The sequence below is a fragment of the Antechinus flavipes genome, chromosome 6 (genome assembly GCF_016432865.1).
Source record: "Antechinus flavipes isolate AdamAnt ecotype Samford, QLD, Australia chromosome 6, AdamAnt_v2, whole genome shotgun sequence".
Classification (NCBI taxonomy): domain Eukaryota; kingdom Metazoa; phylum Chordata; class Mammalia; order Dasyuromorphia; family Dasyuridae; genus Antechinus; species Antechinus flavipes.
Window position 1 is genome coordinate 163,464,172 of NC_067403.1, and position 23,622 is coordinate 163,487,793.

The window sequence follows — 23,622 nt, forward strand, 5'->3', positions numbered from 1 at the left end:
ATCTGAAAAAAGCAGATAATTTTGTTATTTTTTTACCTACTTTCAATTTCTTTTTCTTGTCTTAGGACTAGTATCTCTAGAACTGTATGAAAGAACAAGTGATAATGGACAACCTTTTCTTTACCTCTCATTGACTACAAAAGGTCTCTAGTGATACTCTTTTTTAGAATATATTTGCTAATTTGGAACTATGCTCAAAAAGTTATCAAACTGTGCATACCCTTTGATCCAGCAGTGTTTCTTCTGGGCTTATACCCCAAAGAGATACTAAAGAAGGGAAAGGGACCTGTATGTGCCAAAATGTTTGTGGCATCCCTGCTTGTAGTGGCTAGAAGCTGGAAAATGAATGGATGCCCATCAATTGGAGAATGGTTGGATAAATTGTGGTATATGAACGTTATGGAATATTATTGTTATGTAAGGAATGACCAGCAGGATGAATACAGAGAGGACTGGCGAGACTTACATGAACTGATGCTAAGTGAAATGAGCAGAACCAGGAGATCATTATATACCTCAACAACGATACTGTTTGAGGATGTATTCTGATGGAAGTGGATCTCTTCGATAAAGAGAGCTAATTCAGTTTCAATTGATCAAAGATGGGCAGAAGCAGCTACACCCAAAGAAAGAACACTGGGAGATGAATATAAACTGCTTGCATTTTTGTTTTTCTTCCCGGATTATTTATACCTTCTGAATTCAATTCTCCCTGTGCAACAAGAAAACTGTTCGGTTCTGCACACGTATATTGTATCCAGAATATACTGTAACCTATTTGACATGTAAAGGATTGCTTGCCATCTCAGGGAGGGGGTGGAGGGAGGGAGGGGAAAAATCGGAACAGAAGTGAATGCAAGGGATAATGTTGTAAAAAATTACCCTGGCATGAGTTCTATCAATAAAAAGTTATTTAAAAAAAAAGAATATATTTGCTATAAGTTTTAGATAGCACTTGCCATATTAAGAAAAAGTCCATTTATGTCTATTTTTTTCTAATGTTATGACTATAAAGAGGTTTATATATTTTGTCAAAATTTTTCTGCATCTTTTGATTTAGCCATGTGATTTGTTATTTTTAAATTTAATTTTAATTTAATCTAGTTAAATTTAATACTGACTCAATCTTACACTCCTGCTATAGGAATACAAGAACTTGGGCATAGTGTAAAATATTTTTAATATGTAGCTACAGCATCTTTGCTATATTTTCTTCAATATGTTTGCATTGAAATCCATTGAAGATATTGGCTTATAGTTTTCTTTCTCTGACTTCAATCTCATTGATTTAGCTATTGGGATCTCTTGTAGAAGGAATTAGGGTTTTCCTAATTTTATAATCTGGATAAAAATGGAGTCAAATATTTTTCTGATTGTTTAGTAGTATTAATTTGTAAGCTCAACTAATCCTGAGTTCCTTCAAGTCTTATTCAATTATTTTTTTTTTGAGATTGAATTATTTAAATACATTATTACTTCTAATGATGATCTGGGTAATAAAATTTACTTTCAAGGATGAAAATAAGTAATTTATTTTGAAGACATGAGGACTTATGTCATCTGCTAATTATTAAATCCAATAAGAGTCGTTTCACAAGATGGAATTTGTTATATAGTTTCTTTAATACTCTCTTCTGGTTTTACTTTTTCCTGAGGTAGGAAGTGCTCAGTCTTTAGTAATAATCCTTCACTTGTTGAACTACGAAGAAACGCACGTACCACAAAAGATCCTAGAAACAAATAAAATAAAATTAGTATTATATTCAATGTTAAAACCTGTTTTCTACATGCTGACACACAACAAGCAATATTCACTACCAAACTGTATTGAACTGGAAGGTACTAATATTTACTGAATTGTTTATAATTCTAAAGAATTTTTTAAAGTCTTAAAACAAAGACTTCCCTTTAACATACAAGATAAACTCGCTTTTTACTAAAAAAAAAAAATGTGTCCTTAAATGTCCTTGATCTCTCCAAGCAATTCATCTCTTTCCCAGATGATATTTACCCAAATTTCATTTTATTACAAAGATAATATAAAAGGGAGCAGGTGGTGATATTCACATTAAGTGAAAAGATAGTAAATATTTATTTAAACATTCAGCACAGCTGCTACTTTGCCACCACTTAGTGAGATTCCCTGAAAATAGATAAATTGAAATGTGATCAACCAAGTGGTAGCTTCCTTTAAAAATGACATTTTCCCCTTCAAAAGAAACACCTGATTTCAGGTCAGCATAAGCTGGCCACAAGTATACTTCTAGTTTAAATAAATGACATCATTCAAGAAACACCAAATGGAAAAGAAAAAAAAAAATGAGCTGGTCAAGCGGCCAAACTTATGGATAATTATTGGATGGCCCTAATTATTATCAATTTCTGAATTTCTGAAAGCAAGAAAAAGTGAGGAAAGGTCACAGGAATTTTGCTGGGCTACCAAAGGTAAATTTATGAGGGTATAAACATGAATCCCATAGCACTAGTGGGTTGTTACAGGGAATACCACATATCTCTGTCTTTCAACAAGAACATGTTACAAAAAAATTGCATAATAAGAAGGTGAAGGAGATGAAGAAAGACCCTGAAATTACCAAGGGATCGTTTGTAGAATTCAAGCCATGTATTATTGAAGTCCACCAAAAACTCAATTCTAGTAGGACTATTATTCACTATTCTTCAATGTATTCATATTATTAATGAGACTAGTCCAGACTGCAAACCACCCGAGTTTTTGCAATCTGGATGACTCCTGACCATGTACTTCCATGGATCCTTAACAAACATCCACCTAATGTACTTCTTTATGTCACTGTCATGACTTTAAGAAATTCTGATAATCTTATTTAAGTTTTCAGTATGTATATAGTATCACAAGATCAAAATATCACATATCAAAGAACGTACCACTACTCTGTGGTTTGTGCCTGCAGACTTCAGTGAAAACAGCTTGCAGATTAGCAACTATTTCATTATTTGGCATATCCAGCTGAAAGAAAATGATAAAATTATAAACAATATAGAAACATGTATTGTAAATCAATCTTCAAATTAGCAAAGACATAAAATAGTTTTTTTTTTTTTAATTGTGGGAAGACAAGAACACATTTGGTTTAGTTGATTTAGTTGGTTTAATTGATTCAAATATTCTGGGAAATGATTTGAAGTTTTAAAAAAATGACTAAATAATTCATTCTTCCCTTCAATCTAATTTTCCTATAACTAGATTTAAATATCAGAGTAGTCAACAGGAAGAAGAGTCCCATAGATATCAAAATAATCATGGCAGCACTATTTATAGAATAAATATATAATAAATATATATAAATAAGAATCTGGAAATCATTCTGTGCTAATCACTTGGGGAATGGCTAAACAAACTAAATCATAGTAGATATATAAATAAAATGGAATACTACAACTTAAGGAATAAATAATTCAAAGAAATAAGGCAAAACTTTTATGAGCTAATACAGAACAAGAAAGCAGAATCAAAATAATATGAACAACTATAACAATATAAATAAAAACAACATTAAAAGACAGTAGAATTCAGATTAAATGTAGTAGGTAATGTTGATTCCATATGACTGATGTTAACTACATTTCCTTTCAGTTAAGAAATTATAGACTAAGAGTAAAAAGTGACATGCTGCCAACTTCAATTACTATATTAAACAGTTTTATAAAGCTTACTTTTTTGGTAAGGAAAGATACTATTAAAGTATTTATTGGAAAACCATATCCAAACAAAATGTATCAAAATAAAATGTGACTGAGAAAATAAGAAACAGAGAGATAGCAGGTGATCGGGAAAACATTGATTAGAAAAGAAATTTATATAGTATTATTTTTTTAACAGTTCTCTGGCAAAAAAGAGTTCCTCTCTTGGGAAGATGTGGGATTCTCTTGCTTTCTCCATCTAGGCTCACAGTCAGTACCCTACTTTCCCAGGACAGATAAGACTGTCAATTGGTTAAGGCCTTGTCTGGGCACCCAGTTTGGATCAAAAGGAAGACCTTGTGGGTCAACCAGAGACATCCAACCCCTCAATGAGTTCAGGTGCTGAAAATAACATGTGAAAAGCAATGGGGTTTAGTTTAATGAAAACTTTTGTTACAAGTAATGGGGAAGAGGAGGAAAAAGTGTCCAATACAAAATTCAGGCAGATACATCAACATAAGAATATAACATATAAGGGCAGCGCTGTGTTAGGGAACACAGTCACAGACCCAGACAGCAGGAAAAAGGTTCTCCAAGAGAAAGATGTGCTCCTGCTAGAAGAGAGGATGTTCTCCAAAGGCCCTTCTACTCTGCTTTTGGATGCTTCCCCTAGCACATAAATGGTTATTATCAAGAAGAAAAAAACGAGATAGTTGTTAACAAAAATACCATCTTAGGGGATATTGCCCATTAAGGGGAAAAACAAGCTGGTGATAGACAACATTATTTGGGGGACACAGTTGCAATAATGTTTGAAAATGTTATTGTCAGTATTCTTCCATGAGTATGTTCCATAAACTACAGTCTCACTTAAAGGAAGACTGTCATGGTAATTTCAAGAACACAATCTTGTAACAAGCATTCAACTCTAATGAACTACCAATGAGATACCATATTGTGAAATGACCTCCACATAAATCTTATTCTGACATTCATTTTCAGGCCACATTAATGAGATGTATATATAGGATCACACTAACTCTACATAATCTACATAATTCTGAAATTTTTCAACTTTACATTCTTTGTCTTCAAATCAATTTCTCCAAAGTTCTTACTTCAACAACACAAGAAATAACTATGGGAATTAATTATGTCAAAAACAATCAGTTTGTTGGTGTGTTTTTAAAATAATGGGGGAAAAACCCCTCATGTTCAGGCAGTGAATCTCTCCACAAAAAGACTTGGATTTACACATGCTATCACACTATATATAAAATCACATATTCTCATCATGTTTTGCTTAACCTTCCCATATTACAAACACCACAAACAAAACAAGGAATACCTTGCAATTTAGTAAATATCAACCAGAAAAACAAGCAAGGAATATGTCCTGTTCATAAAGCTAAAAAACAAACCAAATTTTTAAGTCTTTTGTTTGGCATTCAAATAGGAAGGTCTTTTGTAAAGATACCAAATAATTTAAGCCCGCTGAATTGAAAGATTTGAAAAATGAAGTCATCTAAGAAAAAAAGAACATTTCTAAAATCAAATTATAGTCAACCAAAGGGCAAAATTTCCTATTAAGAGAGCAAAGTTCATACAATACATCTATCATAAATTCCTCTGAGATCTTTGTGGACAATTTATATTGGACAGACAAAAATCCGAGGGCCAGGTGTTACTACTCTGAACTAACAATCATCCAGAGGATTCTTTTAAGATTCTTCTACTAGAACCTTCTTTTGAGATCAGAAACTATAACTTATGGCAATATGGCATCTTTTTAAATTTTCTGTTTGTTTTTTTTTTTTAATTGAACAATTAATCTGGTCCTAAATCCTTTTTCTTGGAATGCAGTGGTGATTGATGGTGAGTGAAGTGTGTTTATGTATAGGAAGAGGGGATGGTAGGAAACTATTTTTGCCAGCATTTACCACAAGTTTATGTAGGAGCACTCAGACTATGCTTGAATGGATTCAGTGGAAAAGCCTGAGGAGATCCTAATGAGGCTCCATTACTAATAACACTCAGTGATACTGTTGGGCAGTTTCAAATTTTTATGACAAAAAAGCAAGACCATGGACTCTAATAGATTCTTTCCCACTAAACTGTAAGCTTTTTGAGGATCAGAATGAAGTTTTTCATCAGTGGAAAAGCACCCCAAAATGGGACTGTGGGAAACCTAATCCTAAATCTTTGTAGTGAGTTTATTACTAGTTCTTCACTCCCTAATACAGATGGTAATTTTAACAACCCAGATGTACTGTCCTGAGAGTCTTGAGACCTTGACAACCTGATAAGCTTAAAGAAATGCTGCTTATAAAATAAAATAAAATATTAAAAAAAAAAAAAGAAAGAAATGCTGCTTGCTGCTGCCTGAGAATGACCCCCTTAGAGTGATAACTTTTTTGCCTCCTATTTAGAATAGGAGTATTAATAGTATTTATTTAGAATAGAAATACCTTTATTATGACAAATGTATCAAGAAACATTTTGATGTCTCTCTCTTCTTTCTATAATGGCCCTGAGGCCACTCATTACTGACCCCTCCCGTGTTGGTGTTGGGGTTCAGTTGCTAGTTAGCAATAAACGCTCTTAAAACTTCATAATTTTGGCTGCCCTGTTTTTCTCTCGCCTGGGCACTTCAATAGTAAGCATTTAATTATAACATCTTGACTAACTGAATACTTATTAGCTGGAAGAATAAAATTCCACTTCTTTGGTAAGGTCACACTAAAAATACCTGGCATCATGATGCTAGGCATCATATTAGCCAGAATTTAGCAAAATTTGTATAGATCACATATCTATTTTGATAACATTTATCAAACCGCCTTGGGGGGAAATGATTAGGGGTAGCTTGGTTTTAAGGCTATAATCTAAATTGACTTAGAACAATTTTTAAAGATAGAAATAGATTACAGACATTCTGTATCTTTCTAGATATCCAGAAATCTTTTATTTCTTCCAGCTTTTGAGAGACAAAATGGAATCTCCTCACAATGCTAGTGGTGAAATAGAGAATAACAATAGTTCACAATGACAAAGTGACTTCCTCAAAGCAGCCTTAAGAAGAAAGTATCATATCACTGAAAATAGTAAATTTAGAAAACAAAGAGTTAATTTCCTTTCAGGAATATCTTGGTTTTTTTCACTATCATAAAGTATCTGATTCTTTAAAATAAAAGTTAAAAAAGAAAAGACATATTCCCATTAGCCCAACAATTGGCAAATATAATTCTTCACCATGTGACACATAAATAGAATTTGTCTTTTGTGGTGAATTCTGATAAGTGGAATGTCAATACCACAAGGAAAGGAACGTGTTAGTTTTCGCCTTGGTATTCTGAGGGCCTTGTTCATTAAGTAGGTGCTTAATACATTCTTATAAAATTTAATTTATTGAAGCATTTTCTTGGGGGAAAATGAGGGGATGACATCAAAAAATTTTTAAAATGCATTAAATACCAGTGTCAATAAGTATTGAAAATAAGTCTTGCTTCCAAGCTAAAAGGAAGTCATACTTCCTATCCTTAGATATTCTGGGAAATCCCTATTGGTCTGATGGAAACTGGCAATAAGAATAAAGCATTTTTGTCACTCTTCTAACTACTATAGCTGAATTTCTTTGCTTTATACTAATGAGTACTGGCAGAATTGTTCTGGAATGTTTTTTTCACTCCTTAATTTTTAAATTTTCGGGACAGCTAGGTGGCACAGTGGATAGAGCACTAGCCCTCTGATTCAATATGATTTCAGACACTTAACACGCACTAACTGTGTGACCCTGGGCAAGTCACTTAACTCCAATTGCCTCAGCAAAAAATAAAATAAAATAAAATAAATTTTTCTTTAAGATTATTTTCTTGAAAATCAAACATATTAAACTGTAGAATTCAAAGAAAAACAACTAAGAGTTTTATCATTAATTTAGAGGAGTAAGAAGATTAATTAAACTGCTATTTTTTTCATTGAATTTAGTCATATATTGCCTTTAGACTATGTTTTTTAAATGTATCAATCAGTATTCCAGAAAAAATCTTCAAAAACTTATCTAAATTCCAATAGACTTGGGGTGAAAATGCCATCTGCATCTAGAGAGAGAACTATGGAGACTGAATACACATTGAAACATACTATTTTCACCTTTTTTTGTTGTTTGCTTTTTCTTTCACAACATGACTAATATGTAAATGTGTTTGAAATGATTGTACATAAACAATCTATATCAGATTGCTTAATGTCTTGGGGAAGGAAAAGATAAGAGAAGGGAGAAAAAATTCAGAAATCAAAATCTTACAAAAATGAATAATGAAAACTAAATACAGACATGTGTTTTTCCTGTTCTAGCACATTCATGAAAACCAAAGGCATTTAGATTTCAATATATAACAGGCTTGTATTCACTTGCCTGCATTTGTTTATTTTTGTTACAACATATATTTCAACTTTTATTAAATGCTAGGCTGACAATAATTTTCTGGCAGAAAATGTCTATATGCTATTTATTACATAAGCAAAATGCAATAGAGAAACTGATGTTTACTGCTTTTGGAAGAAATGGAACACATGGAAGACAGGCACATATAAGTTTCAAATAGATTAAAAAATAGCTATAAGACCAGTTAAATGAGGTCTCAGCATGTCTGAGTCCCACTGAGCCTCTTTCCCCTGAACCACTTAAACCTCAGGGTATTGGGATATTTCTCCCACCACACAGAGTAAAAAGCTTTTTTTTCAAAATTGCCATAGTCAGGCTGATTAAATAATAAGTCATCTTTACTGTATTCTCCCACTCATGTCCTCATGTGGTGACATTACAATTTGGAAATGACCACCAAATTTGAAATACTTCCAAGATCAGGGCCAGCCAAAAATCGGTTACTGTTCACCCTCATTCCCAACCAAAGTGCCCCAAAGGAGTCATCAAGCCTAGTGAATGCAAACCTGGCATCACCGCTGCCCACTTTCATATGAAAAGAGCTGTTACTAGTTCTGACTTATGAAGCAGTTTTTAAAATAAAACAAACTAAGGCAGTCATTACATATTGGGAACTGAGAGGTGATCCCTTTAATGAAAATTTTTTGACTGTTTTAATGACTTCTGAAAGGCTCAGGGGCAGAAGACATTATCTAGCGTGCCAAAGTAAACATGGCAGCATTGAGGAAGCAACACAATCAGACCTAAATGCCAACCTTTCATTGTAAGTCTGACAGCTTCTCCTGGAAAAATGGATCATATGGGACTGTTCTGGGAAGAGAAGATCAGGAAGAGAAGCTATAGGAGAGGAAGAAATTGCTGCTTCCCAGAATTCTCAGAAAAGGATATCCATGTAACAAATCATTGCAGAAATGTGAACAAGTCTAGTATTTGAAAAACTCAAAGACCCCAGCTTCTGATATAAGAACTCACTATTTGACCAAAAATGCTGGAAAAACTGGAAAATAGTATGGCAGAAACTAGGCAGTGACCAACACCTAATTCCCTATTCAAAGATAAGGTCGAAATGGGTTCCTGATTTAATCATAAAGGGTTATACTATAAGCAAATTAGGAAAACAAGGGATAGTCTACCTCTCTACTCTGCGAAAAAAGGAGAATGTTATGGCCAAAGAAAAATTAGAGAACATTATGAAATGCAAAATGAATAATTTTGACCGTATTAAATTTAAAAGACTTTGCATAATCAAAATTAATGCAGCCAAGATTAGAAGAAAAGCAGAAAGTTAGGAAAAATTTTTTTACATCCAGTGTTACTAATAAAGGCCTCATTTCTAAGATATATAGAGAACTGACTCAAATTTAAAAGAATTCAATCTATCACCCAACTGATAAATGGTCAAAGCGTATTATCAATTTTCAGACAAAGAAATTAAAGCCATTTCTAGCCACATGAAAAAATGTTCTAAATCACTACTGATTAGAGAAATGCAAATTATGACAACTCTGAGGTACTATTTCACATCTCTCAAAATAGCTTAAAAAAAAAAAAAAAAGATAATAAATGTTGGAAGAGGTATGGGAAAACTGATACACTAATACATTGTTGGTGAAGTTGTGAACTGATCCAACCATTCTGGAGAGCAATTTGGAACTATGCCCAAAGAGCAATCAAAACTATCAAAAACCCTTTGATCCAACAGTGTCTCTAATGGGTCTGTATCCCAAGAGATCATAAAAAAGGGAAAGGAATGCACATGTCCAAAAAATATTTGTGGTAACCCCTTCTATAGTAACAAGGAACTAAAAATTAAGTGGAGCCCATCAATTGAGGAATGGCTAAATAAGCTATGACATATGAAATTAATGGAATACTATTATTTTAAAAGAAATGATGAGTAAGCTGACTTCAGAAAAGTCTGGAAAGATTTAAATAAACTGATGCTGAGGGAAGTGAGTAGAATAAGAAAACACAGTACACTGTGGTAACAAAATTATGTGATGATCAACTCTGATGGACTTGGTTCTTTTCAACAATGGAGATTGATTCAGGCCTATTCCAATAGACTTGTGATGGAGAGAGCCATTCACATCTAGAGAGAGAACTATGGAGACTAAATGTGGATCAAAGCATAGTATTTTCACCTTTTTTGGGAGGGGTTATTATGGTTTATTTGATTTTTTTCCTTTCTTGTATTTTCTTTTTTCTTTTCGATCTGATTTTTCTTGAGCAGCATGGTAAATATGGAATTTAGAAGAACTACACATTTAACCTATATTGTATATTGCTTGTTATCTAGGAGAGGAAGGAGAGGGGAAAGTTGGGAGAAAAATATGGAGCACAGTTTTGCAAAACTGAATGTTGAAAACTGTTGTGATACGGGAGTCACCTGCCAGTGGCTGCTGGAGATCTAACTCAGACCTGTTGAATGGATCTCTTCATGTGAAAGGATGATGATGATGATACAAGGAGACTGAGAGGTTGCTGTTCTTTGACTTCTCTCCTAAGAGGCTGTTTCGTCTGACCTCTCTCATCTTCCCTCTGTCTCCAATTTATTTCATTCCCAGTCCACAAGCAACATTTGTGTCAGCAAGGCTGCTTTGCAACTCCTTCAAGTGTTATGATTCACAGCTGTGGAGGCTCTTGGAGAACTGACCTGCCCCTTCACTTAGGCATGGTTTTTAACAAAAAAACATCTTTGCATGTATTTGGAAAAACAAAAAACTATTTTTTTTAAAGTGAACCATAAGCAGCCAGTGCCCATATAACAATGCCATCCTTACCTTATCAGTTTACCATACACAACTACCTGACTGATGCTACTCTTCTAGTTCAGAAGAAAGCTGCAGGTGATATTTGAAATGTCCTTAAATTCAAATTTCACATGAATGTCCATCACAAAGATCTTATTTCATTTTTTAAAAAAGCATCAGAGAATGGTGTCCTTCCCCTAGGAGAGGCCACTTCTCTTCTTTCTGACCAGCATTGGCTTTGGTACTAAATACTCAACATTCAGTTTTGATTGTTTTCTGGTTGTTTCTTCTGTTTATATTGCTGCAGCCATTGTGCACATTGTTTTCCTGATTCTATTATTTTGGTTTTTTCTGAGTTGCTATAAGGCCATCTGTGCTGCTCTGTGTGGATCATGTTAATGGTTTCTTACAGCACAAGAACATTTTATTCCATTTCCTACTACAGTTTGTTAGGCCATTCCCAATGCCAAGACATGTCTTTGTTTCCAATTCTCTGCTACCATCATACAAAAAACAACTGTGAAAGACCTAAAGAATTGTTATCAATGAAATAATCAATGCTAACTCCAGAAGACTGGTGAGAGATCACACTTCCCATATAGGGGCAAAATGGTCTCAATGGGCAAATGTGCCAATGTGTGGGTTGCCTTTGACTAATCCTATTTGTTGAAAGGCAAGTTTTTTTTTTTTTTTTTAAACTCTGGGTAGAAACTGTAATAGAGAGTAATAAGAATACCAAAAAGCCCTCTCCCCTCACCAACCCCCCCAAAAAAACAAACCCAGAAAAGAACAATAATGTAATGTTTACAAAACAACATAATAGAGAAAAACATATTTAGAATGGGACACATAAGCAATGAAGTGTTAGAACTAGCATGTTAAATTTAATGTATACTTTCTAAAGTTACAACAGAGATCCTCTTTACTTTTTTGCGTAAGGAACCATTTCCTATTTGTTGCTTGTCAAGTTCAAAATAATTTAAAAAACTAAAAAGAAAATAGATAAAGATTATTTTCTTACATCTATGATTTGGGAGTTTTTAACTTAATTGATCAAGATCACAAAAGATAAAACAAATACTTTCAATTACATAAAATTGAAAATCTTTTGCACACACAAAACAAAGGCAGATGAATGGAAAAATTGTTGACTGAGGAAAAAAAAATCTTTGCATCAAATAAATATGCCCATTAAAGTACTGGTACCCAAGATAACAGGAAATGAAAACAAATATGGAAGACCAAAAGACATTACCCAATAGAAAGATGGTTGAAGGAAACAGTCTCAAAAAGGACTGCAAACTATTAACAGCCATAGGAAAAAGATCTGATTCCATACAAACAAAATGTCACCTTCAAGGATCTCTCCCAAAAGGGTATATACTACCCATAGATAAAGATAACACCATAACAACAACCTCTAAATTGCTAAATTGCTCTGAAAACAATGAAATAGAAGACACACAATCAACAAAGATGTTTTCCACTACCATGGAGGAAATACTACAAAACAGTCCAGCTAAAGAGCATGACAAGATCCTCTAGAAGATTCCATATTTAGATAATGCTGCAATAAGCCAAGAACTTTTCAGAGCCTCCTGAGATATAAAGCTCTGAGAAAGAACTTAGCCTGCTCATTCACACAAGAAAGACCACGTGGATAAGATTACAATATATATCTCCATGGACACCCTACAGAACCTGCGCACCAACATTTACACTTCAGACAGATAGTACAAATGAAGACTAAGTTGGGCCCAGAATTGAACGAAGGACAGGTTGGATTGCCTTTGGGAAACTGCAATGATCCTTCAGTGACAACCAAGCTTCCTTGTGAAAGTTAAATTTGGTTATTTTTTTAAAAATCCCAAGATGGCATTGTTGTTACTCTGTGGCCATGAAAAATGGAACACAGCAGTAACCAAAAAACTGGAAAAAACTAACACATCAAGGCTGCTCCATACAACCAACAAGCAACTTCTGAGAACAGAAATGAGAAGTATCATAAGGTAAATGTGCAATAGAAAGAAAATTGAGGGAGGCTTCTAATATGCTTATGGTAAACTGACAGTGGGTCATAGATCTAAGTCACACAGGACAGGCTGGAATGTATAATACTGGGGGGTGGAGGAAAATTCCTCTGATTATATCATACTTTTTTTGAATAATGAGAATGAAATGCTTCAAATTACTAATAATGTGAGAAATACATATCAAAACAATTCTGATCTTTTGTTTCATCACCTGCAAATTGGAAAAGATGATGATGAAAGATGCAAATGTTGATGCTGAAGAGCTATAAGAAGACATACTCACTAATACAGGGTTTCATTGCTGATCGTTGATCCAATCACTATGGGAAGCAATTTGAAGTGTTCTGTTTTGGGAATCACATTTTAGGAAGGCAACTATAAACTAAAAGTGTAGAGAAAAGGACAACTAGGATAATAATGGATTTCATGTTCAAGCAACAGTAGAAGATGTTTGAGGAACTGAGGATATTTAGGCAGTAGTCTTCAAAATGTCTTCAAGGTTTGTCTTATAAAAGAGGAGCTAGGCCCCAGAAGAAAGCCTGAACAGTAATGACTAGAAGCTGCTTTGTGACAAATCCAAGAAAAATGCTACTAACAATTAAAACTATTTAAAAATGGAATGGTCTGCCCAAGGAAGTAGGTTCTCCTTCTTTACTACAGTCTAATTCTGTGGATTCAATAATTTATTTAAATAAACACCTACTGTGTCCAGAAAATGGTCCTTATCATTAGGAGAGAGAGAGACTTACAATCCCTTGTGGATCGTACTAATGAAATCTGAACTTAAAGAAAAGAAAGAGAAAGAGAGAGAGAGAGAGGGAGAGGGAGGGCAGGTGTGAAAGCATCAGCTCTCCCTTAAAAAGCTAACCATTTCACAATGATGACAAAATATGCCTAATCTATACCAAAAAGATACATAGGAGAAGATACTATAATTATTATTAAGGTATAATTCCAAAGTAAGAAGGACAAACACAAAGGATATGAAAATTTATAGACATTGTAATTCAGAAGCACAAATGCAAGGTGGACACATCTATCAAAGGTAAATTATTTTCCACATACATAAAAAGGAACATCATATTCCAATAACTTCCACTGCAACTTACCACTGCTACTTGGGTGTTTAGAAAGTTCCCTCTTTCCTCATCTACTGCAATCTCATGTCCAGTTTTAAAGAATTCAAGCATTTTCACAATGTCATGATCAACGGAATCTGGTGTGAGAAATAAAAAATTTCATGTTTATCAGATGCAAGCAAAAATCACAAAATATTAGAATTGGAAGCGGCCTCCGCTTTCTACTCCATCTCATACCTGAAAAAGAATCCTCAGCCCAATGTTCTTGATAAGTTATTACCCAGCCTAGAAGATTCTCTCTTTTTTTTTCTGTTATATTTATTTATTTTCCAACTTTGTACAAACTGGATGTAGAAGCATAAACATAGTACATTTCTACCATTTTCAACAAAAATATAACCAATATGTACAATCATTGTATTAAAAATACAAAAGGGATACAGACTCCACCAATGTCTTTCTAAAAGACATACAGGTACAAGTAGTGTCAAAAGTATGAGGAAATCACCAGTTAATTAATTGTACAAGCCTAAAAGATTCTCAACCAGGGAAATGCCCTGACTCCAGAAGTAGCTCATTCTCTCTCAGGCCAGCTCTAATTGTTAAGTTTTTCTTGACTTCAAGCCTTTATCTTTTTGTTGAATGTAATTTTCATTGCATCGTGGTCTGAAAAGGATGCATTTACTATTTCTGCCTTACTGCATTTGAATTTGAGATTTTTATGTCCTAATATATGGTCAATTTTTGTATAGATTCCATGAACTGCTGAAAAGAAAGTGTACTCCTTTCTGTCTCCATTTAGTTTTCTTCAGAGATCTATCATATCTAACTTTTCTAGTATTCTATTTACCTCTTTGACTTCTTTCTTATTTATTTTGTGGTTTGAGTTATCTAATTCTGAGAGTGCAAGTTTGAGATCTCCCATTATTATAGTTTTGCTGTCTATTTCTCCTTGCAGCTCTCTTAATTACTCTTTTAAGAATTTAGATGCTACACCACTTGGTTCATATATGTTTAATATTGATATTGCTTCATTATCTATGCTACCCCTTAGCAAGATATAGTGCCTTTCCTTATCTCTTTAATCAGATCAATTTTTGCTTTACCTTGATCTGAGATCAGGATGGCTACTCCTGCTTTTTTGACTTCACCTGAAGCATAGTAGATTCTGTTCCAACCTTTTACCTTTATTCTGTATCTATCTCCCTGATTCGGGTGTGTTTTCCTGTAAATCCAGCATATTGTAGGATTCTGGCTTTAATCCATTCTGCTAACCACTTCCTCTTTATGGGGGAGTTTACCCCGTTCACATTTATGATTAAAATTACTGATTCTGTATTACTTGCCATCTTGTTAACCCCTGTTTATGCTTTTCTCCCTTCTTTCCCCCTTACTCCCCTACCCAGTATTAAACTTGTGAGCACCACTTGCTTCTCACAGCCCTCCCTTTTCAATATCCCTTCCCTCGTTTTAGAGTTCCTCTCCCTATCTTACTTCTTTCCCTCACAATTTCCATATTCCCTTCTGCTTAGCTTATTCCTTCCCTTTTCACTTTTCCCTTCCCATTTTTCAATGAGATGGGAGAAGTTTCACCATAAATGAATATGTCTAAAATTTTTCTCTTAAAGCCAATTCTGATGGCAGTAAGATACCCACTATATTCATCCCTCTCCATTCTTTTTCTCAGATATAATAAGTTTCCTTTGCCTCTTTGTGAGATGTAGTAACCCCCACTTTACCCTTTTCCAAGTACAATGTCCTTTCCACCTCTAGTTTCTAGAACAAGGAATACATGTATTCTTTATACATCTTTATAGCAGAAATATAGTTCCCAAGATTTCTTTTTACTTTTTTAGGTTTCTCTTGCTTTCCATATTTGTAGATCAAACTTTTTGTTAAGTTCTGGTTTTTTCATCAAAAATAGGTGAAATTTGCTTATTTCACTGGATGTTCATCTTCTTCCCTGGAAAAAGATGCTCATTCAGGCTGGGTAAGTTATTTTTGGTTGCATACCGAGTTCCTTAGCCTTTCAGAATATCATATTCCAGGCCTTCGATCTTTCAATGTGGACACTGCTAAATCCTGGGTGATCCTTACTGAGGCTTCTCTATATCTGAATTGGGTTTTTCTAGCCGCTTGCAGTATTTTTTCCTTCGTCTGAGAGTTCTGGCATTTGGCCACTATATTTCTTGGTGTTTTGATTTTAGGATCCCTTTCAGTAGGTGATTGATGAATTATTTCAATATCTATTTTACCCTCTGTTTCTATGACTTCTGGGCAGTTCTCTTTGATAATTTCCTGGAAAATAGTGTCCAGGCTCTTTTTTTCATCATATTTTTCTGGGAGTTCAATAATTCTCAGATTTTCTCTCCTGGATCTGTTTTCCAAGCCTGTTGTTTTCCCAAGGGGATGTTTCACATTTTTTTCCATTGTTTGATTTTTTTGGTTTTGCTTGATTGATTCTTGTCTTCTCGAGTCATTCAATTCCACTTGTTCAATTCTGATTTTCAATGAAGTATTTTCTTATATCTTTTTCTAATTGTCCAATTGAGTTTTTGAGTGAGTTGTTTTGTTCTATGGAATTTTTTTTTCCATTTCACCAATTTTATTTTTTAGAAAGTTATTTTCTGTTTCCAGTTCACTAATTCTATTTTTCAAGGATTTGATTTCTTTATCAACTCTGTCTTTAAATGAATGGGATGGTTTCTTCAGACTCTCTTGCCAAGCCTCCCTCTCTTTTTCCCATTTTTCTTCTAGCTTTCTTGTGAGAGCCTTTTTAATTTCTTCTATGAGATTCATCTGTGCTGAGGAACAGCAGAGAAGGAACAGCAGGAGAAGATGATCTCCTCTTTTGGGGATTCACATGGAGACAGTCTGTTTTTAGTCTCCTCAGGGTTTAGAGTCTGCTCTCTATTTGTATAGAAGCTGTCAATGGTTAAGGTCCTTTTCAATTTTTTGCTCATTTTTGTCCGAGAAGAATCAAAGACAAACTAGCAAAGAAAAAAAGAAAAACAAAAAACAAAAAAACAAAAGGAATCTGCTTTCTTTTTTTGGGCTGGGTGGTGTTACTGAGCTTCCTCTATAGACTGCAGGGGGAAGGGCGAGGGGGGGCAGCAGCGAGGCACTAGGAGGACAGTGATGGCTATGCTTCTCTGCTTATCTGCTGGCTTACTGCCAGGGCAAAGTATCCAATCCTGTAGCAAAGCTCTCCCTGCAGAGACGGCTGAGATCACACCCCACCCCATTCAGATCTGCTCGGCTGTGAGCTGCCTGCCTGGCAAGCACTGCCTGCCCTCAGCCTGCACCCGATCTAAAACCTTCCCCGCCCTCGAGCAAAAACAGACCTTTCCTGGCGAATTTCAAGGATGTCTTCTCTTGGTAACTATTTGTGGGGTTTTTTTCAGTCAGGCATTAATTCAGAGGCTTGTCATGAAAGGAAGTCTGAAAGAAAACGTGGAGCTTACATAGCTGTGTGCCTCCTCTCCGCCATCTTGCCTGGAAGTCAAAATTTTCTATTTTGTGATCAGTAATGGTCTCTAGTTCATCTTTGGTCACAAATTTCTTCCTGCTCCACAAGTCTGAGAGATAAACTATCCTATGTTCCTCTAATTTATTTATAATCTCATTCTTTATGTCTAAATCATGGACCCATTTTGATCTTGGTATACGGTGTTGAGTGTGGGTCCATGTGGCGCTCTTTTTATAGTGACAAAGAATTGGAAACTATATGTATCCCAGCAAGGAGAAGGCCTTTTCATGTGACCCAGGGATGAAAGCAGAGATAACTCAGAAGCTATCTGGGATTTGTGAGCTGAGGATACAAGTTTCAAACCTATATCAAAATGAAGGTTCCATTACTTGGTTCTTTTCAACAATGAGGTGATTCAAGGCAATTCTAATAGATTTGTGATGGAAAGAGCCATCTGCATCCAGAAAGAAGACTTTGGAGACAATGTAGATCATAGCATAATATTTTCACCTTTTTTGTTGTTTGTTTGCTTGTTTTTTTCTTTCTCATTTTTCCCCTTTTGATCTGATTTTTCTTGTGCAGTATGAAAATGTAGAAATATGTTTAGAAGAACTGCACGTTTTTAACCTATACTGAATTACTTACTGTCTAGGGGAGGAAGAAGGTATGGAGGGAGGGAGAAAAATTTGAAACACAAGGTTTTACAAAGGTGAATGTTGAAAACTTTTTGCACATATTTTAAAAATAAAAAGCTATTGTTTAATAAATGAATGGAGGAATGAATGCATGATGAGTGGCAATAGAAAGAGTTACACGAACTGATGCCAAATGAAGTGAGCAGAACTAAGAGATTACAGTACACATTTAAGCAGGAATACTATGTGATGGGATTAACTGTGATAAATTTAGCTCTTCTCAGCAATATACTGATCCAAGATATTTCCAATAGACCCAAGATGGAAGATGCCTTCTGCATTCTAAGACTGAATACACATCAAAGCATACAACTTTCACTTTTTTGTTGTTTGCTCTTTTTCCTTATCATTTTTCTCTTTTGTTAATGATTTTTATTTCACAACATGACTAATATGGAAATGTGTTTTAAATGACTGTACATGTATAACATACATTGCTTGCTGTCTTGGGAAGCGGGGAAGTAAAGGAAGGAATAAAAAAAATTTGGAATTCAAATCTTACAAAAATGAATGTTGAAAATTATTTTTATATGTAATTGGAAAAATAAAATTGAAATAAAAAAATAAGGGGCAAGTTATTTTTATATGGTTTCATATATGATACCCCTTTTTTTCCTGTTCTTTGTATGTGGAAATAACCATATTGTTAAGTGTATATTAAGTAAAGAATTTTAAAAAGTAATTTTAAAAGAATTAATAGATTTCTTTTGGTACTTAAATCATGACCAAACACACACATACACACATGGGAAAAGAGTCCATTAAGTGATATGTGGCTCATTTCTTTCAAAGCAACACTCAGTAAATATCAAATACTATGCATGGGAAACAAAGTAAAACATAAGGTGTGAACAAAGTGAATCTAATTTAGAAATTAAAGGAATTCAGAGTACAGATGTGCATCTATGTCTATATATATAGAGGTAGCTGAAATTCAGAATGAAACTGAATTTTACCTATCAAAATTATATAGTTTTAAAGTTTTTTTTTTTAGTAGAACATAATGTACTCAAAAAACAGGATAAAAACGTAAGATTTTCAATGTTATGTAAGTAAAATATAGCTAATATAATTGTAGCATTTAATGCCCTATAGAATGTGCCAATTCATTTCATTCAATGTGGTTCTACTCACTACCTTCAGTACTACCAAGCTGAACAAGAAAAAGAAAATGATGGTCTCAGCTGCAGAGAGTTGTTTGTTTTTTTTTTCATTTCACCCACTTGTTCAAAATGTAATTTATGTTTTGTCTTTAACACTTTTGCTAGATAGGAGGAATCAAATGTTTCTAAATTAGGAAATGAATAAGTTCTGAAAATGCCTATTACAGAGTCATTTGTTCCAATGTAGTCTAATATTTTTGATAGGTTAATTCTTTGTTTGGCACAATAAGCAGCAAATGTTTTGCTTGTGCTATTAACTACATCATGGTTAATGTGTAAAATGAAAAATTTAAAAGGAGGAAAAAGATGTATTTTTCAATGATCAAGTTACTGATCATTATGAAAATAAAAAACAAACCAAGGCTCATTAATGAAAGCATATAGTTTAAAGAACAGCTTTCATTGTTTGAGGGGAGAGAAAAATCCCTTGAAAAGATTCTATTCTCAAAAAATGAAAGAGCACTCACTGTGAGATGAGAATACTCATCAAAAATTAAAGGAACAAGTAAAGAAGTCAAAACTATTAGTGAATAGACAAAGCAGTGAAAATAATAACATAGCATTAATAAAACTATTATCCTAGAGAGCAAGGAAAAAATGCCTTTTGGGATTCAGTTCAAATTTCTATCCAATTCCATGTGACAAAACTTGATATACATTTAGTCTTGTACTGATGCAAATTAATTTTGGTTTGAACTAGTTAAAACACAAAAGATGCTATTAGATCATATTTTACTTCTTGTTCAAAAATCATAAAATAATAATCTAAGCTCAATTCTCAGTCCAGAAATACAGGACAAATTCCTTCAGCCAATTAGCATTTATTAAACATCTACCACATGCCAAGAACTATACTGAAAACACAAAAAGGCAAAAGACAGAGCCCTTGCCCTTGAGGACTTCCCAGTATAATGGGGAAATAAACATGCAACCATATATAAACTAGCTGCCTACAGATTAAATTGGGACAAACACCAACAACACAGAAGTTATCTAACAGAAAGATGTGTATATTTTGCTAGCCTCAGTTTCCTATTTTCTTCAGATACAGAGGTAACAAAATATTCCAGTGTCACAAAAAATAGGTAAATTCATTGAAAATTTATTATATCTTGCTTGGTTTGTCTTTAAAATTAACTCAATAGAAATTTTACCAAAAAATAAGATTAACAGAAGAAAACTGCACATTTTTAAGATAGTTTACTGTTTGCTCTAAAATAGTGACAAATTCTAATATAGAAATATGTTTTATATGATTGCACATGTATAGCCTATATATATTACATACTGCTTGCCATCTTAGGAAAGAGAGGTAAAAAAAATTTGGAATTCAAAATTTTTCAAGAAATAAATGTTGAAAATTGTCTACATACACAATTGGAAAAAATAAAATATTATTAGATTTTAAAAAATAAATTACTGTCAAATCAAGTTAAAATTTGAAAATGGAAAGTGTGCCAATATATATAATAAACCAAGTTTTAAATGATAATCAATAGCTAACAAGTAAAATTTATTCACTTTAAAAGATTACTGGGGCAGGTAGGTGGCAGAGTAGATAGAGCACCAAACCTAAAGTTAAGAGAACCTGAATTCAAATATGATCTCAGACACTTAATACTTCCTGGCTGTGTGACCCTGGGCAAGTCACTTAACTCCAACTGCCTCAGGGGGGTAAAAAAGATTACTATGAAACTGGTAAATTTCAAAAGTGTAGTGAGTCACTGACAGCAATACTCCTGGAAATTGAGTTAAATATAGCACAAAATGGGCAGTTAGGTAGCACAGTGGTACCAGCCCTAGAATAGGGAGGATCTGCATTCAAAAGCAGTATCAGACACTTGACACTTACTAGCTGTGTGATGCTGGGCTAGACAACCTCAATGGCCTCACCAAAATAAATAAATAAATAGATAGATAAATATGGCAAAAAATGCATATCTATATGTATATCTTATATTACACATTTTAGCACTTCTACTTTTACAATTAAATAAAACATATGTGAAGTTACTGAGACTATATAAAATATTAAGAAAAAATTATCTTACTTTGCAAAAGCCTTGGAAATTTTTTTTTTAGTTTCCTTCTTAATGGCTGAATTGCTGGCATCATTTCTGGAACAGTTACATAAAAATCTGCCTGGATTTCATCATCCAAAATCTGAAAATCACAATAAAATCACATTACATAGAAATCTACAACCTAATGAATCTAGTAAGTTTTCTATATATTTTAGGACTTTTATAAGCAATTTAGAAGATAAACACTAAACACAATTTCTTTTCATATGATAATACAAATAAGTTTGTTAATTATGTATATTATCCCTGGAAAAAACATTTTCTGCTATCTTTTAAAAAATATTTTAAAATAGATTTTTTAAATTTAAAAAAATAGTCTTTTTATTAGGAAGACCCTCAGTGGGCCTAAATGTTGTGAAGCTCAAATAAATTCAGATACATGGGCTTTAGTTAGGCAAAGGTATTATATAACCAGGGCAATGTACTGATTTTTTTTTTGGGGGGGGAGGGGAGGCAGCAATGCACTTAAAGTATAATCTAAAAAGTTTAATTTCTAAGCATCTCCCAAAATATGAGAATCAAGTGTATTATTTAATAGATCACAAGTAAAACTTAATACATACTGCAAAGTTCATATAAGATGATACCAGTATTGAGAACACCAAATATACTGAATCTGTAATTATTCTCACAAAGATCAGAAAAGCAAAATATTCTACCACAATACTTGCTAAGTTTACATTTTATTTATTTTGGGAGGAGGGGGAGTGAGGCAATTGGGATTGAGTGACTTGCCCAGTGTCACACAGCTAGACAGTGTCTGGGGCTGGATTTGAACTCAGGTCCTCCTAACTCCAGGGTCGATGTATCACTGTGCCATCTAGATGCTACAATAAATTTCCATTTTTAAAAGGACTAAGTTCAAGTTTACTTTCAGACAATTCTTCTCTTTATATAGAAAGAACAAAATATTAATATGTTCATTTAAAAAAAGGACAAAATTAATCTAGGTAGCTAATTAACACAGGACAGTTAGGAGGTTCATTGGACAGATTGTTGGACTAGAGTTAGGAAGACTCATGTCTGAGTTCAAATCTGGTCTTAGACACTGACTAGCTATGTGACCATGAGCAAGTCACTTAACCCTGGTTCCCTCAGTTTCTCCAACTATAAAAATAAGCTAGAGAAGGAAACAACAAACCACTCCATCATTTTTGTCAAGAAAACCCCATGGGGTCACAAAGAACTGGACTCAACTGAAAAACAACTGAACAAGAGTTACTTTTAAAAAATTATCATATTACAATGTATCCCACTTAATTACCTTTTAAATTATCTTTTAAATGTACAAGAAGAAATGAATTATTTAAAAGGTATTGTCTGAGAAGCAGATGTAATTTTTAAGCTGCTAATGCTGAGTACTATTTATGTCAGCACACATTTCAAATCCTTGACCTTTAAAAAATGGGACAAAACCACATTCACTCGAACACTCATTTAGACAATAATTACCAACTTTTGGGGTTGTCATACCATCAAAACTGGACCCTCAAAAAGTACGCATGAAATGCATGTTCTTAAAGTAGATTAGAATTGTTTTTTGAGAATTTTGTTACTTATATTGAGATTCTAAAATATAATCTAAAAATATAGCAAAAGCAAGAAATATGAACCCTGCACCCTAGGGACAGTTGCTACAGGTCTGAGAACACAATTCCCAAGAAGGAGAGGAGAGATCAACAGCCTACTAAAGTCTGAATGCTCAAGGGGTTATGCAATATTCATTGGGTAAAACTGATAGGCTTCAGATGTAGGGGAGAAAAAATGGGCGAATGGAAAGGAAAGAGAAAACGGAAGAGAATAAAAAAGAAAGGAACAACTGAGAAAGAAAGAAAAAAGAAGTATATATGACAGGAAAAAGTAAAGTACCACAAACTATAGCCCCAAGTATCACTTCACAGAATGGTAATATATATTTCTTACCCTTGGGCCTTTTATTAACTATTCCTTCCCTATTCAAATATAATTGAGTTCAACTCAGTTAGCATAAAGATCTCTTTAATTGGACCTCAGGATGAAATACATGCTTCTACTAATGCCATTCTATTGCTAACACCTTTTAAATATCCCAAGTAGTCTATTCAACAGAAACAGGAATACCAAACAAAACATTTTAAATTTTAAACTCTTGTGAACTGTACAGAGTATTAGAATTAAACATCAAAAGATCTAATTCCAAGTACTGGTTCAAAACTGTAGGCAAGTCACTTAATCTCAATAATTCTCAGTTTACTCA

The 23,622-nt window shown here is 33.7% G+C and overlaps 1 protein-coding gene across 1 annotated transcript in view; it reads right to left on the bottom strand.

Annotated features, from left to right (window-relative positions):
* Positions 1-1,604: 1,604 nt before the first annotated feature.
* The window catches only part of MRPL1 (mitochondrial ribosomal protein L1), a 47,328-nt gene continuing 25,310 nt past the window's right edge, over positions 1,605-23,622 (bottom strand). The window contains exons 6-9 of the mRNA XM_051964481.1: positions 21,354-21,465; positions 14,006-14,112; positions 2,908-2,989; positions 1,605-1,730 (exon numbers count right to left, since the gene is read on the bottom strand). Coding sequence (XP_051820441.1) covers positions 1,609-1,730; positions 2,908-2,989; positions 14,006-14,112; positions 21,354-21,465 — 423 coding nt within the window. The 3' untranslated portion in view covers positions 1,605-1,608. The remainder of the gene's footprint in view (positions 1,731-2,907; positions 2,990-14,005; positions 14,113-21,353; positions 21,466-23,622) is intronic.